We start from the raw sequence: 16,355 nt of genomic DNA, 5'->3' as shown, positions 1-16,355 counted from the left end.
AAAAGTAATTACAACAGTCATTTATCTGGTAGATATTTAACAAACGATAATCATCAAGAAGTTTAGTCTTGAGATTTTAAACTGGGAATAATCCAGATGTAGGCAGATGACAGTAAACTGGATGTAGTTCGATGTAGCCCCAGGCAGATCAGTGCTCACACCTCTCTGGTGCAGTTCATTATACATTGGTCAATCTTCTGTGGCCAAAGTTTGCAAGAGAAGCAGAAACAAATAAAATATAGTACCTGTTCTGAAGGAGCTTACATTCTACTTGGAGAAGACAAATTATAAACAACTAATTGTAATGTACATGGACTGGTGAATACAGAGTTGTCTTACTGTTATGATAACACTAAGGGGAAAAATAACCTAATATTCCCTTCTAGTGTTGGCATAAGATTTACAAAAGTATTAACATTTAAGTCCATCCTGGAAGGATGAGTATGACTTCAGTGGGCTAAAATATGATGAGAATTAGAAGTGGAGTGAATGTTGTTTTGAGCTGTAGGCACAACATGGGAAATGAAATGACTTATTCAGACAAGCATAAGTAGTCTGGTGTGGCTGGAACATGGACTATGCAAATTCTACTTACAAGTGTAGGTGGTAGGAAACTGTTGCAGAACATCTCAAATGATTTTAAGGAACTTGATATTTATTCTGAGGTCATTGAAGCCATCAAAAAATATTGAGCAGGCAGCCACATTGGATATGTGTTTGAAAGAGAAATGTGAAATCTTTAAAAAAAAAAAAAAATGAAAGAGAAATGTGATTGGACAGAATGGAGATAGGAAGCTATTGCAGTGGTTTTAAGAAAAAGTTGTTATCTGAAGGCCTATGTGAGATTGCAGTGGGGATATTAAAGAAGGAGAGGAATTCAAAAATATTTAGAAGATAAAATTTTGTTACCAGACAACCTATTACGTAGTAGAAGTAAGGGACAGGTTGAAGACTGCTCACAAATTTTCTAGCTCAGGTGACTAGGTTCATGTTGTTGCCCGTTGATAGTAATGGTAAAATGATGAATGCTGGGATTTTGAATTAACACATTGTACAAAGAAGATAATGAGGTCATGAGAGTTTTCTGTCATTGAATAAATGCAAGGATATGCCAAAGCCAGAGATATTAATGATCCATTCCAAACCTTGAAATTCTGTATTCTGACATTGACTATTCTTTGAAATGGTTGAATCCATCTCTTCTAATGTTGTGCAACCTGGCCAAAGTTAATCTTTGGGAGATCAGCTAGAGTCTGGTTAGGTGTGTTACACCTTAAAAAAAAAAAAAAAAAAAATGTATAAGCTTTTCAGAATGACTCCTACCTCTACACTGTTACTTCTTTTTCCACCTGAACCATAACAGCTCATCAATTTTTCTGTAAAAGGTAGAGCTATTATTTCTAAAATCATGCTATACTCATGAATATACCTTTTGCGTGTACTCCTATTCCTTAACACGAGGCTTATAGCTGAACACTCACTGTCACTTACCTGTCAGTTTCCTCAACTGTAAAATAATCAGATTATATACTATTTAATAAGTGTGTTTTGAGGATTGTCTAAGCACTGCGACATGCTCTGGAGTTGCAAAAGTGAGTAAAATGTAGTCTTCATCTTTGAGGAGCTCCGTCTATGAAAGAAGACTGATACCCACACACAGTGCTCCATGATGAGTATTGTAACATAAGTAAACAGAAAATAACGATCCCTTTCTTCTGACTGTATGCCATTGTTTTGGATTTAAAACAAAAATAGGCTGACCTACCAGGCGCCTGGGTGGCTCAGCGGTTGAGTGTCTGCCTTTGATTCAGGGCGTGATCCTGGGGTCCTGGGATTGAGTCCCACATCAGTCCTCCCCGCAGGAAAGCCTGCTTCTCCTTTTGCCTGTCTCTGTGTCTCTCATGAATAAATAAATAAAATCTTAAAAAAAAAAAAAAGCTGACCTTGACTAACTTTTAAATTAGGCTTTTGCCAGTGGTTGTAAAGAGTATGCCATTCCTTTAAGTCAGTTCCCTGAATATCCATTACCACCCATGTGTTTGGGTTTGGTGCAATAGAAAGCTGGCCTATTAAAGATTCTCCAACATGGCCGTATTTGTCTTAGTACCTACTCTTAACCAGAGATCACTGTCCACAATTCCATGTAAAGTAGAAGTCTGTGATTATACTAAAACAGTACAATAAATAAATACCACTATCACTATTACTCTTTTTTTCTTGCATAAAATAGGTGGAGGTTTTTGATCTGCTTTTTGTCACAAATGAGAGCAATTCTCGAAAGACCTACATAGTGCATTGCCAAGACTGTGCACGAAAAACAAGTGGAAACCTGGAAAATTTTGTGGTGCTAGAACAGTATAAAATGGAGGACCTGATGCAAGTCTATGACCAATTTACATTAGTAAGTGAAATCAGCATGTGAGTACATACTTAGCTGGATAGGGAAGCAGCAGTGTTTGTTCTGCCACCTGATAAGTAGGAGGTAATGAAATATTTAAATTTTCCTTTTGCTTGTTAGATATTGCATGAGGAAAATTCATATCATCCCCCCCTCCTTCACTTCCAAGTATTTATTCCCATGAAATGGCGTATTTCATTTTCACTTTTCTTCCTGGGCGAGTCAAAGCCTAACTAATGTCACCATAATTACATTACAGAATCTTTCTGTGCTTTTAGAACACTATCATATCCTTTATGCCATTTGATTTCAGTTGATAAAATGTGTACATAGGTTATTAGTGTCCACAAAATGAATTAGTAAGTGTGGTCTTAAATAGACTTCTGCTTTTAGAGCTAATTATATGTATTTAAAATTTTGTCCTTGTCAGAAGTATTAACCTCATAGGAATATTTGATGGAGCGTAACTTCCTGGTACATTATATAACCTTAATGAAATTCAAGTATACTTACAAATATTATACAGTTTTTAATCTTTAAACAGCAGATGCTTAGGGGGAAGCATTTCACTTTAGTACATCAATAGTTTCATGAATAGAAACACAGATATAATTTATGAATTGTTGATTTTTTCCAGTAGTTTTCTCTACGTATGTGATTAGAAACTGAATTACTAAAATTTTAGCTCCTATTTTCACTTAAATGGTCTTTAAGATTGCTTGAAGAAGAAAATCATCTGGGCTATGTTAAACATGATATATTGTCTCATTGAGATAGCTTCTGAAGCCAGTCACTAATGAAATTATAATTGATTTGTGAAAATCATTTTCCACAAGCCTTTTTTATTTTGGAAGCAGTCACCCTAATAACATCCTAAGAGTTTTTGACTAATTGGTGAAGTACAGAAAAATGTAGGCACACTGAGTAGAATAATGGTCTCAGACCCTTAGGAAAACTGGCCACGGGGGAAACAGTACAGGGACGTTACAAGTTCACATTGTGTAGCAGGCTTTTAAACTTTCTTGAGAATTGTTACTTTCCCTACCTTCATAAGCAGACGATGTTTAGCTTTGAACTCGGGAACACTATTAACAGTTGTGTATACCAAAGTAACACACCTTTTATTTTCAGGCTCCTCCATTACCATCCTCCTCATCTTGATATTGTTCCATGGACATTAAATGAGACCTTTTCTGCTATTCAGGAAGTAACTCAGTTCTGCACCACTGGTTTTTGTAGCTATCTCGTAAGGCTGCTGGCTGAAAACTGTGTCTATGCAACCTTCCAAGTGCGAAGTGTCAACCAACTGGACAGGGGAGAGCACTGCTCCTAATCCAGGACTCTCACAAAGCTGATCAGCTGTACTTCAGACAAAAAAAAAAATAATAATAAATTCCATGTTTTGTATATATCTGACAAAACTGGCAACATCATACAGACTACTGACTTGAAAACAACCTCTTTTATATTTCTCTATTTCTGGGCTGATGAATTGGTTTTCATCTATCTTTTCCCCTTCACAATTTTCCTTGGAAAAAAATACTAGCCTAGCCAGTCATTTCTTTGTAAGGTAGTTAGCAATTTTAAGTCTTTCTTTGGTCAACTTTTTTTTAATGTGAAAAGTTAGGTAAGGAACTTTTTTACTGCTTTTATGTTTTTCTGTCTTGTTTTGAAACCATGATGGTTATTACACTTTTGGTTCGTAAATAAAATGTTTAAAAATTAACAGCCAAGTCACAAAGATAATGGATTGCACATAGACTAAGGAATAAACTTCAGATTTGTGATTTTTGTTTCTAATCTTGATGTAAATTTACACTATTTATAAATACATATTTATTGCTTGAAAATATTTGTGAATGGAATGCTGTTATTTTTTCCAGATTTACCTGCCATTGAAATTTTAAGGAGTTCTGTAATTTCAAACACTACTCCTATTACATTTTCTATGTGTAAATAAAACTGCTTAGCATTGTACAGAAACTTTTATTAAAATTGTTTAATGTTTAAAGAGTTTTCTATTGTTTGAGTTTTAAAAAGACTTTATGTACAGTGCCCAGTTTTTGTTCATTTTTCAAATCTGACTATATATATTTTATATATACTTATGTATGTATATATAATATATATAGAAATCTGGATATATATGTATAAAGATTTAGAACTTAAATTTTTCTCGTTTTAAGTTTCACATCTATGGTAGATTTTTGAGGTGTCTACTGTAAACTATTGCTTACAAAAGTATGATTATTTTTAAAGAAATATATATGGTATGTATCTTCAAGACTTAAAATGTCAGACTGGTTTATTGTTAAGTTGCAATAACTGCAATGATAGACCAATAAACAATTGCTGCCAAAACGTAGTATAATAGTAGAAAACAAATAGTGATTGAACTTAAGGTTTTAAAGGGAATGTTACATGGGCTTGATAAATCTTGTACATCACTAAGTAGAGTTTTATATGGAAGAAAGTTTCAGATGAAGGGCTCTATTTTAGAATGCAAATAAATTAAGAGACTTATTTTTTAATGTTAGGCAATTTTGAAATTTCATGCTTTTCTGCTTGCATGACATGATTGGGGTAAAGGGGGGAGAGTCTACAAATCCCTGTCACTGGTAAAAATATAGCAAGCTATATTAGCATTAACAAGTCACTTCTAATTAATAATGGTATTTCATTTTATGATAATGGTACCTTGCATTTTATCTCTTTTATCACACTGTTCTTTATAAGATTTTCTAGGAAGCTTTAGTGAAGAAGCATAGAGAATGCTAGAAATGGAGTTCTATTTATGACTAAAGAGAATTTATAATCTTATCTAGTGAAATGCCGTACTGATTGCATTAATCAAGTATTCTTGTTCAGATAGTTTTGGAGTATGTTGTCCTCCTAGAAACAGTTTGAAGGCTTGAAAGCATGGAGATACTTTATTTAATTAGTTAATTTGGTAAATATTGAATATCTACTAGCAGCAATCATCTCTCATTTATAACTTAAGAAGGAAATACTTAAAATCTATTTTAGTTAAGGAGCAAGAGTACTTGTGTAAGTGCTGCTTAGGATGTGTAACCACTAAATATTTTTGAAATAACTCAAGACAGACATTTTTGCAAATAAAAATTGCAAGCCAACTATCCAGAAGCAAAGATTATAAGAATGCTAAAGCTATGCCTAAATGTTGCTTAACCAGTTTTAGTTTATCTTACTGACACAGTGTCTTATTTCCTATGGTTATATCAAGATAGTTTATTGCCAAGATTAATATAGGTTGTCTGACACATAAGAGTAATTTAGTGCTGTTTCACCAGTACATACTTGCAAGTTATGTCAAGAATAATACTTGTTCAGCTTAATCTTTGGGTAGAGGATAGGAGAGAAATCAAACATATCAACATTACTCTGGAGTATAACTAGATAAAAGCAGTGTAAACTGCTTTCTCTTCATCAATTTAATATCCTTTATAATTTACATTTTTCACATTTCAGAAGAAATAGAATCATTTTTTTTCTTTTTACTACTCCATGTATAGATTAATCCCATTAAAAGCACACTTTATCCAGATGCCTTAATAACAAAACAGGTTTGCATCATATTATGATGACATTGTTTAGAGAAAGAAGCTAATTACCAAATGTATAAAAAAGCAGATGAAGATCCAGATAGTGGGAACTGAATCATCTTTTCTCATTGTCATCAGTTAAACAGGAAATCCTATACCTTATACCCATCAGTAGAGCAGTTCAACTTGCTTTTTTAACCTATGTTGTGTTAAATCAATTTCTTTTTTAAATGTGGTGGCTTCATTTTGAAATAAAACTGAAGTCAGTTTTCAAAAGTAGTCAATCGACACAGCCTTCACAATTTCAACTTAAGATCATATAATACTATGAATTTAACTGAAATGAAGTGTCTGCTTCTTAGAACCTAGTCATTAAATCTTTAAATTATTGTCATGTGTATTTTGATTTAGTCAGTATACTTATTGAGCATCCTTTAAAAGCAAATCTAAGATGTGATCCCTGTCCTCTGTCCACACACACATCTAATACGGGAGATTCATGTGATACATCAGGCAAAACCTAGAAAAGGTAACAAGGGGATATTGGGGCCATTTCAGGGGTTTATATCACACCCTCCCGAACCAAGAGGATTTGGGAACTTTGGCTAAGGGGTTGGAGGAGTGCTGAAAGAAAGAGTAGGAAGGCACTGACATGTGGAAAGCTTCCTCTGCCATGAGAGGTGCTTAAGCTTTACCCTGTAAATATGGAACAGTCCATGGTATCTAAACAATAGAACACTGAATTTGCAGTAGTCTTCCTGCCTGCTTTAACACACTCCATCTATCCTGTATGTTGCTGCCAGAGGGATATCTCCAAAGCAGAGAAATTTAAAGAAGAGCGAGGATTTGGATTTGAGCTTTGGATGTTGTGAGGTTGGAAAAAGTACAGATTGGGAAGACAAAAAGTAAGTTCCACGGGACCCATTAGATGACGTGCTTCTAACGAGAATGGGAGATATGGAAGTTCAGTTCTGGAGGCAGAAAATCATGAACTGCTTGTCGGGGGCATCTAAGTAGTTGGAATTAGGAGAGGCCTGGTCTGGAACCATGTATTTGCTGTTCATTGAGGTGGTGCTTAGAGCCAGAAGAGATGATTAAGAGGATCCAGGAACTGTGGTGAAGAGAGGTAGACCAAATACCCACTAAGGAATGTCAGCATATAAGAGAAAAGGAGATTGCAAAGGAGACGAAAGCTAAACCAGCCAGGGTGATGTTGGACCAATTAGAGCTTTTGAAAAATAACCACACCATGCTGCAAAGATGAGGATTACAGGGATTTCTTTGGGCTTTCAGAAGATGATTGGTGATATTTGCCAGAACACCTTCAGTGGAACAACAACCTAACTGCTGTGGATGGGAAAAGGTATTGAATTTGAGGGGAGGGGAGTTGGGGGTTGTCCCATCTCCAGGATCCCTAAGTATGAAATTATATTGGTCTTTGACTGGCAAACAGATCACCAATGCTAAATATTTTGTATATATATTGTGAAGCAGTCCATGTGGTATTTTGTTTTTGAAAGGAAGATCTTTTTAGTTGAACAGGGACATGATGGTATTTGTTTAGCATAGTCTACAGACAACCTACCATTTACTGACTTACCTGTCCAAAGCACAGTGCTAAGTACTTAATATACATTCTTTTCAGTGACCCTCTTAACTTCCCCATCTCACTGAGGCAAATAGATCATACAACTTCCCCCAAGGTTTGTGGTCAAGGGTTCAAGCCAAGATTGTAACTGGCGATGGGAAATCCAACTCCAGAGAAGTGGTATTCTACCTCCCACTGCAAAGAAGTAGGAATTGCTGAGTAATTACTCTGTAGTCATGCTTGAAAGAAACTTTTCATTCTGAATATTTCTTTAACAAATGAAAGAGGTCTTCAAATTTGATGACCTATAATTAGGTCAACTGTATCTTTTACAGTCCAAACCAGAACCCTTTTGAGATCAAAAGGGGGCACAATTCGTACTTACTGGGACAAAGCAGCAGCCATAAAATGTGGCTCTCCTGGGCAATCTGGGATGTATGGCATAGTATTTAAGTTGGTCTTCAGAAGCATTTGGAAGTAGTATTGACCTCCCAACATAATACTCCTAGATTTTTGCGCTCTTAGAATGTTGGAAAGGAAGCATGGATTTATGGTGCATTAGGATCCACAATTGTGGTTGGAAAAGATAGTGAATGATCGGGGGAAGATACAAGCAATGGATTTTAGGAAGTGGAAATGATAGAGGCAGGGGAAAGTCCTGTTAAGTCTTAGTGGTGGCTACTGAGTTGTTCTGGTCCTTAAGTCAAATAATGGCACTTGAATAAACTGTAACAAAGTGCGTAAATAGAATATTTTCGATATAATGGTTAATGGAAATTTTTTCTAAACTTGGTCTGACTACCATTTATTTACTAGTCAGTTTAAGCTGGGAATCTGATATAACATATTCAGTACATGATTTCTAAGTGTGCCAACCTGGAAAAAATAGAGTCCCTTCTCTCAGGATTTTAAAACCATTCCATGCCAGGTAGTTTACTCCCAACTGATTAAACATGTCTTGATTTGAACAACAGGAAGATTCCTGATGAACTTAAGGACTATCTAAGGTATTTACATTATAACCATATGTGTGTAAGTATATGATGACATCAAATAGATTAAAGGTATGATTAACATAAAGTAATACTCTAAACCACACCTACTTCCCCAGGTGGTTAGACACAATATCTATTAAGTGTTAAGGGGAGAAAGGAGGAGAAAGCAAACACTGATTTTGTAGGCTTATAGAGTTAATTGTAGCTAAGCATTCTTTAGCTCTCCATTTTGTGTAGAATAATACATTTGGCAGAGTGAAAGTAGATGAGAATGTTATCTTTAGAAAACTTGATATATGTGATTTAAATGTCATTATCTTTCATTAAATGTACTCGGATGCAAATTTTGAGATGTGCACATGGAAAGGATTCTATGTTTAATAAATGGAAGTCGGTACTCAACTCTGATCAACAAGATTTTCTGGGTTAGGGTACAGAATAATTGGAGGGGGGAGGCGGGGAAGTTCAAAAATATATGTGATACTGGTACATCAAAAATTTCAGTAAAAAGGAAAAATTAAAAAGTGCCAAAGACTTGAAAATACAACTGTATACAAAACCTGGATGGTTTTTAAATATTGATCAGCCTATAAATTGTCCTGACATAAATCATTCTAAATCAGATGGGGCTCACAGTCCATGAATTAGAATACCTCTCTAAGACCATCTCTATTTTTTCCATCAGATAAGGCTAGTCTCCTCAAGTTTCATGAATAAAACCCACTGAAGGGCTGTGTGTGAACAGTGGGTAATCTACTAGTTAACACTGAAGTGCAATGCTAGCTCTGAAACTTGCGTTTTAGCCTTGCCTCAGGCTCCATTTAGCCTAGCCCCCTCTCCACCTCTCTCTCCCTTTCTTTTGACTTAACTGTGTTTCAAAACATAAAACATTTACATGGCTAAAAGTACAAAACTATATTAAAACGTATTGTCAGTGAAATCTTTTTCCCATCCCTATAAGAACCTTCAAATTGTCTCCACCCACCACCTATAGGTAACCATTTTTTAATTCATTAGCTCATATCTTTTCTGTTTCTTTTGCCAAAAGTAAATAAATTGGAACGTATAGTTTTATTTCCCTTTTATACACAATATGTAGCATGATGTATGCACATTTTGGCACCTTGATTTTTTCCCCCACTGAATATATCCTAAAAATCATTACCAGTTCATGGTGCTCCATCATTTGCATGTATCATCTCGATGGACATTTGGGAGATGTTTCCAATCTTTTGCTATTTCAAATAGTGTCTCAATGGCCTTATGTATACGTTGTTTTATATTTGTGGAAGTATATTTTCAGGGTAAAGTCATAGATAACTGGGCCACAAGGTAAGTGCATGTATAGTTTCGCTCAGTATTGCCCTTCCTAGCTATACTGTGTTGTACTCAACCTAGCAATGTATGAACAAGACTTTTTCTCCTTACAGCCTTGCCAGTAGACTGTATCATGGAGCATTTGGGGTTTTGCAAATACAATAGGTGAAAATGGAATCTTAGGATAGTTTTGTCTTATTTTATTTATTTTTTTATTTATTTATTTAATTTTTTATTGGAGTTCAATTTGTCAACATATAGCATATCACCCAGTGCTCATCCCGTCAAGTGCCCCCCCTCAGTGCCACCTGGTCACCCCAACCCCCTGCCCACCTCCCCTTCCACCACCCCTTGTACATTTCCCAGAGTTAGGAGTCTCACATTCTGTCACCCTCACTGATATTTCCCACTCATTTTCTCTCCTTAGGGTAGTTTTAATTTGCAATTCTTTAATTACTAAGGTTGAGCGATTTTTCATATATTTAAGGACTATTTGTCCATTTTTTAAACCTGATCTTTTTTGAGATATGGTTACATAATACAGTAAGCTTAATGGATCTTAAGTGTACAATTTGACGATTTTTGGCAAATGTGTCCATTATATTCCAATCAAGAGTTATGCATTGTCATTGCCCTAGAAAGTTCTCATGTCCTTTTCTATTCTGTTCTCTTCTTCCCTTGCTGCCCCCAACCCCAGGCAACCACTTTTCTGATTTCTATACCAGGATTAGTTTTATTGTTCTTAAACTTCATAAAAATGGAAGTGTGCAAAATGGCTTTTTTTTTGTATTTGACTTATTTCACTTAGCATGTTTTTGAAATTCATCTATGTTGATGACTGTATCAGTAGTTCCTTTTTTATTGTTGAGTAATATTTTCTTGTATGACTATAACACAGTATGTTTATCCATTCTCCTGCTGATTGATATTTGGGTTTCCAAAATTTGTTACTAAGAATAAATATGGCTAGATCATAAGGTAGGTCTATATTTAACTTTATAAGCAATTGTTAGACATTTTTCCAAAGTGGTAGTACCAGTTTATACTTCCACCATCAATATCTGAGAACTCTGGTTGCTCTGAATCCTCGGATATTTAGTGTTGTTAGTTTTCAAAATCTTAGCCATTCTAGTCAGTGCATGGTATCTGATTATGGTTATAAATTCGCATCTTTGTGATGACTCATGTTGAATGTCTTGCATGTGTATACTGATCATCTATATACGTTTATGAAGTGAGTAGATGTTTTGCTCATTTTAAATTGGGTTGTCTTTTCATTATTTGTAGAGTTCCTTATATGATCTACTTACATGCCATTTGTCAAATATTCATATTACAAATATTTTTCCCAGCCTGTGATTTGCTTTTTCATATTCTTAATGGTGTCTTGATGAGTAGACATTCTTAATTTTGATAAAGTCTAATTTATCTATTTTTATATGGTTAGTGTTTTTTATGTACCGTCTAGGAAACCTTTACCTAACCTTGGTCTCGAAGATACTCTCCTATGTTTTCTACTAGGGTCCTTATAGTTTCACATTTAGGTCTGTAAATCATCACAAATTAATTTTTGTGCTCTATGAAGTCTTTCAGGTAGTGTAGGTTTTCCAACTTTGTTATTTCTCAAAGTTGATTTGTCTATTCTAGGTCTTTTGCATTTCTAGATTAATTTTAGAATTAGCTTGCCAATTTCTCCCAGAAAATCCTGCTGGAATTTTGACTGAGATTACATTTAATCTGTAGATCCATTTGTGGAGAATTGACATCTTAACAGTATTGAGTTTTCTGACCCATGAAAAAGGCATATTTCACCATTGACTCAGATCTGTATTTTTTCTGTTTTGTACTTTTTGGTTAAAAGGCCTTCATGTCCTGAAGTGTGATATTTTTAATGCTATTGTGAGTTGTAGGTTTTTAAATTTTTAATTTCCTTTTCTATGTGGATGGCTCGTTTATAGAACTAAATCAGTTACTGAATACTGACCATGTATCCTGCTACCTTGCTAAGGTCATTTATTAGTCTTAGTAGCTCTTCTGTAGGAAAAGAAAAAAAAGGGTTTCTTCATAAAAAATTCATGTTACCTGAGAATAACGACAGTTTTAATGCTTCCTTCCCAGTATGGATGCCTTTTTTTTTTTTCTTTTTTCCTTTTTCTTCCCTTTTTGCACTGGTTTGAACCTCTAGTACAATGTTGAATTGAAGTGGCTAGAACAGACATCCTTGCCTATTCTCAGGTTTAGGGAAAAGTAGGTATGATGTCAACTGAAGGTTTTTCATAGATGTCCTCTATCAGGTTGAGAATGTCCCCCTCTGTTGCTAGTTTGCTGAGATTTTTTATCAGGAATTTCTGTTGAATTTTATAAAATGAGTTTTCTTTGTTCATTGAGATGATTACATGGTTTTTCTTTTTTAGTCTGCTAATTTGATGAATTACATTGGTTGATTTTTTTTTAAAAGATTTTATGAGAGAGAGAGAGAGAGAGAGATCAGCAGAGATACAGGCAGAGGGAGAAACAGGCGCCATGCAGGGAGCCCAATGTGGGACTCGATTCCGGGTCTCCAGGATCACACCCTGGGTTGAAGGCAGCACTAAACCGCTGAGCCACCGGGGCTGCCCCATTGTTTGATTTTTAAATATTAATCTTTTACTCCTGAAAGAAAGACCAATTGCTCATGTTTTATTATTTTATGTATTGTTGGGTTATATGTTGTTGCCGAAAGTTTGCTGAGAATTTTTGGATCTGTATTCATGAGGGATACTGGTCAGTGGTTTTGTTTTCCAGTAATGCTTTTGTCTGGGTTTATTATCAGAGTAATATTGGCCTTAGGAGAATGAGTTGGGAAGTATTTTCTCCCTCTTCAGTTCTCTTGAAAAGGTTGTGTAAAATTGGTATTATTTCTTCCTAAAAATATTAGACAGAATTCATCAATAAAGCCATCTGGGTCTGGAGTTTTCTTTGTGGGAAAGTTTTTGGCTACAAAATCAATTTCTTTAGTATATATGGGCTGCCCGGATTATCTGTTTCTTCTGGAGTGAGCTTTTATAGTTTGTGTCTTTCAAGTCATTTATCCTAGAAATCTATAATTTTATATCATTCCTGGTATTAGGGAATCGTGTCTTTCCCCCACCCCCATGAGGTTTACGAATTTTCTTAATCTTTTCAAACAACCAACTTTTGGGTTCTTTTTTTTTTTTTTTTAAGATTTTATTTATTCATGAGAGACACAGAGACAAAGAGAGGCTGAGACACAAGCCGAGGGAGAAGCAGGCTCCATGCAGGGAGCCTGACATGGGACTTGATCCCGGGTCTCCAGGATCAGGCCCTGGGCTGAAGGCAGCACTAAACCGCTGAGCCACCCAGGCTGCCCCCAACTTTTGATTTCTTGATTTTTTTCCTATTGTATTTCTGGTTGTTTTTTTGTTTTTTTTGTTTTTTTTGTTTTTTGTTTTGTCATTGATTTTTCTCTCTCATCTATATTGTTTTCCTTCCTTCTGCTTATGTCAGGTTTCTTTAGCTGTTTTCATTATAGTTTCTTTAGGTGGAAGTTGAGGTTGTTGATTTGAGAAATTCTAGTATAGGCATTTAGTCCTATAAATTTCCATCTAATGAATGCTTTAGCGATGTGTCAGGGGGTCCCCCAAGACTAGTCTTAGACTTGCTAATTCACTATCAAGAGCCACAGGGCTCAGATATTGTTTCATGCATGTTTATAGTTTATTACAGTAAAAGATAAAGATTAAAATCAGCAAAGGGAAAAGGCATACAAGGAGAAGTATGGGGGAAACCAGGCTCAAGCTTCTGGGTACCCTCCCCAACCAGTGGAGTTTCCCAAGACATGCTTAATTCTTCCAGCAACAACATGTGACATATGAAGTATTGCCAACTAGGGCAGTACCACGATTTTTATTGGGGGCTAGCACCTGCATGACTGACCTCAGCTAGTCAGACTCCAGACCTTTAGAGCAAATGCAGGTGCTCACTATAAATCACATTAGCAGCGTAAACTATCTGGTCAAACTGACACAGAATGGTCAAAGACCTCAGACGTACAAAAATAATCTTAACAGACAGAACATTCCAAGAGCTCAGCATGCAGTTCCCAGGGACTAGCTAAAAGTTTTTCTTGGTAATGTACAGGATTTGATCAACCTAGGCCTACTGACTTAACCTTTTCCTGTACAAGGTGCCTTCTATAAACTTGGATAGAATGTATTTTCATCTTCATTCATTTCAAAATACTTTCTGATTTCCCCTTAATTTGATTCCACTGTAATCTGAGACTATATTTTATATGTCTTGAATCCTTTAAAACTTATTGAGACTTTAGGGCCTAGACTACAGCCCTTGGTAAAAGAGTTATGTGTGCTTGAAAAGAATGTGTATTCTGCTGCTGAATGGAATTTTCTGTGACAGGACAAGTTGGTCGATAGTGTTATTCAAGTCTATTTCTATACTGACTTTCTGTTAGTTTTATCAATTATTAAGAGAATGGTGCTGATATCTACAACCAAAATTGTGGATTTGTCTATTTTTCTATACATTTCTCTCAGATTTTACCTTATTTATTTTGAGGCTTGGTTATTAGGTGCACAAGCATTTAGTACTCTTATGTTCTCTTGATGAATTGACCCTGTTGTTATTCTCTGCTTTTAAGGACTCCGAGGTTGGGCCCACTTGGATATTCCAGGATAATATCCTATCTCAAATTCATGCCCTTCATCACATCGGCAAAGTCCTTTTTGCCATGTAAGATAATATATTCAAAGAGTTTCACCTTGAGGCGGGAAGGGGGGGTGAGGTGGGGCGGGAGGGCAGTCTTCTACTTACCACAGGTTGTCTAGACCATTTTATTTAGTATGCTTACTGGTATGATTTGTTTTAAATCTACCACCTTGCTCATTGTTTTTTATTTGTACTGCCTGTGCTTTGTTCTCTTTTTCCTCTTTTTCTGTCTTCTTTTAGACTATTTTTTATGATTCTATTTTATAACCTTTGTTGGCTTACTAGTTATAGCTCTTTGTTGCGTTATTTATTTATTTATTTATTTATTTATTTATTTATAGATTTATTCATTCATGAGACACACAGAAAGGCAGAGACATAGGCAGAGGGAGAAGCAGTCTTCCCTGTAGGGAGCCTAATGCAGGACTCAACCCCAGGACCCTGGGATCACGCCCTGAGCCAAAGGCAGATGCTCAACCACTGAGCCACCCAGGCGCCCCTGTTATTTTAATAGTTGCTTTATTAGTTAATAGTTATTTTAATAGTTGCTTTGATGTTATAGATCCTTTACTTCTCAGTCTACCTTCACGTGATATTCTACTACTTTACATATAGCTTAATAGCCTCACAACAGCATACTTCTATTTTTCTCACATATTTTCAATCTACATATATTATAAACCCCACATACATTGTTAAAATTTTTCTCTGGCTGATTTTAAGATTTTATTTTTTCCCCTAGTTTTAAGCAATTTGATTATGAATGTCTTGGTGTAATTTTCTTCATATATCTTTGGCTTGGTGTTCTTTGAGTATCCTAAATCTGTGGAATGACAGTTTTCATCAAATTTGGAAAACTGGGGGATCCCTGGGTGGCGCAGCGGTTTGGCGCCTGCCTTTGGCCCAGGGCGCGATCCTGGAGACCCGGGATCGAATCCCACGTCAGGCTCCCAGTGCATGGAGCCTGCTTCTCCCTCTGCCTATGTCTCTGCCTCTCTCTCTCTGTGTGTGACTATCATAAATAAATAAAAATTAAAAAAAAATTTGGAAAACTGGCCATTATTGCTTTAAATATTGTTTTTTGAGTCTTCCAATTATGAATAGGTTAGGCTACTTGAAATTGTCCCATAGCTCACTGATCATCTGTTCAGTTATTTTTTTTATTTTTTTGTTTCTGGGTTTCATTTATAATTGTTTTTATTGCTATCTTTGATTTCACTAAACTTCACTTCCACGGTGTCTAATTTGTTCTTAATCCCATCTAATTTTTTTTTACATTTCAGACATTGTAATTTTTATTACTAGAAGTTTGATATGGATCTTGATATCTTCCATGTCTCTTGCTTTTTTTCTCCTTTCTTAAACATATGTAATATAGTTTAATAACTCTTTGAATGTCTTTGTCTACTCATTCTATTATCTGTGTCACATCTAGGCCTATTTTGATGGATTTTTCTTTTAATTATGAGTCATATTCTCGTGTTTCTTTGCATGCCTGATAAGTCTTTATTTGCCAGACAGTGTAAATTGTATCTTGTTGGGTTCCAGATATTATTTTACTTCTATAAATACTCTTGGGCTTGTTCTGGGATGCACTTAAGTTACTTGGAAACAGTTTGAACCTTTCAGGTCTTTGAAGCTTTGTTAGGTGAGACCACAGCAGTGTTCAGGTAAGCTCTAATTTTGTCCTACTGCTAAGGCAGAACCATTCTGAATACTCTACCTGATGCCATGTGATTTGTGAGGTTTTTCCCTTCCAATTGGTGGGA

General features: G+C 35.6%; 1 protein-coding gene across 7 annotated transcripts in view; it reads left to right on the top strand.

The window, feature by feature from the left end:
* The window catches only part of KDM6A (lysine demethylase 6A), a 213,089-nt gene extending 208,680 nt beyond the window's left edge, over positions 1-4,409 (top strand). For all 7 annotated transcript variants that reach the window (XM_077888741.1, XM_077888743.1, XM_077888744.1 and 4 more), the window contains 2 exons: positions 2,231-2,401; positions 3,530-4,409. In XM_077888741.1, coding sequence (XP_077744867.1) covers positions 2,231-2,401; positions 3,530-3,559 — 201 coding nt within the window. In that variant the 3' untranslated portion in view covers positions 3,560-4,409. The remainder of the gene's footprint in view (positions 1-2,230; positions 2,402-3,529) is intronic.
* The last annotated feature ends 11,946 nt before the right edge of the window (positions 4,410-16,355 follow it).

Source organism: Canis aureus, chromosome X (genome assembly GCF_053574225.1).
Source record: "Canis aureus isolate CA01 chromosome X, VMU_Caureus_v.1.0, whole genome shotgun sequence".
In the NCBI taxonomy this organism is placed as follows: domain Eukaryota; kingdom Metazoa; phylum Chordata; class Mammalia; order Carnivora; family Canidae; genus Canis; species Canis aureus.
The sequence above is the reverse complement of the archived record's forward strand: the minus strand, read 5'-3'. Positions and strand labels throughout refer to the sequence as shown.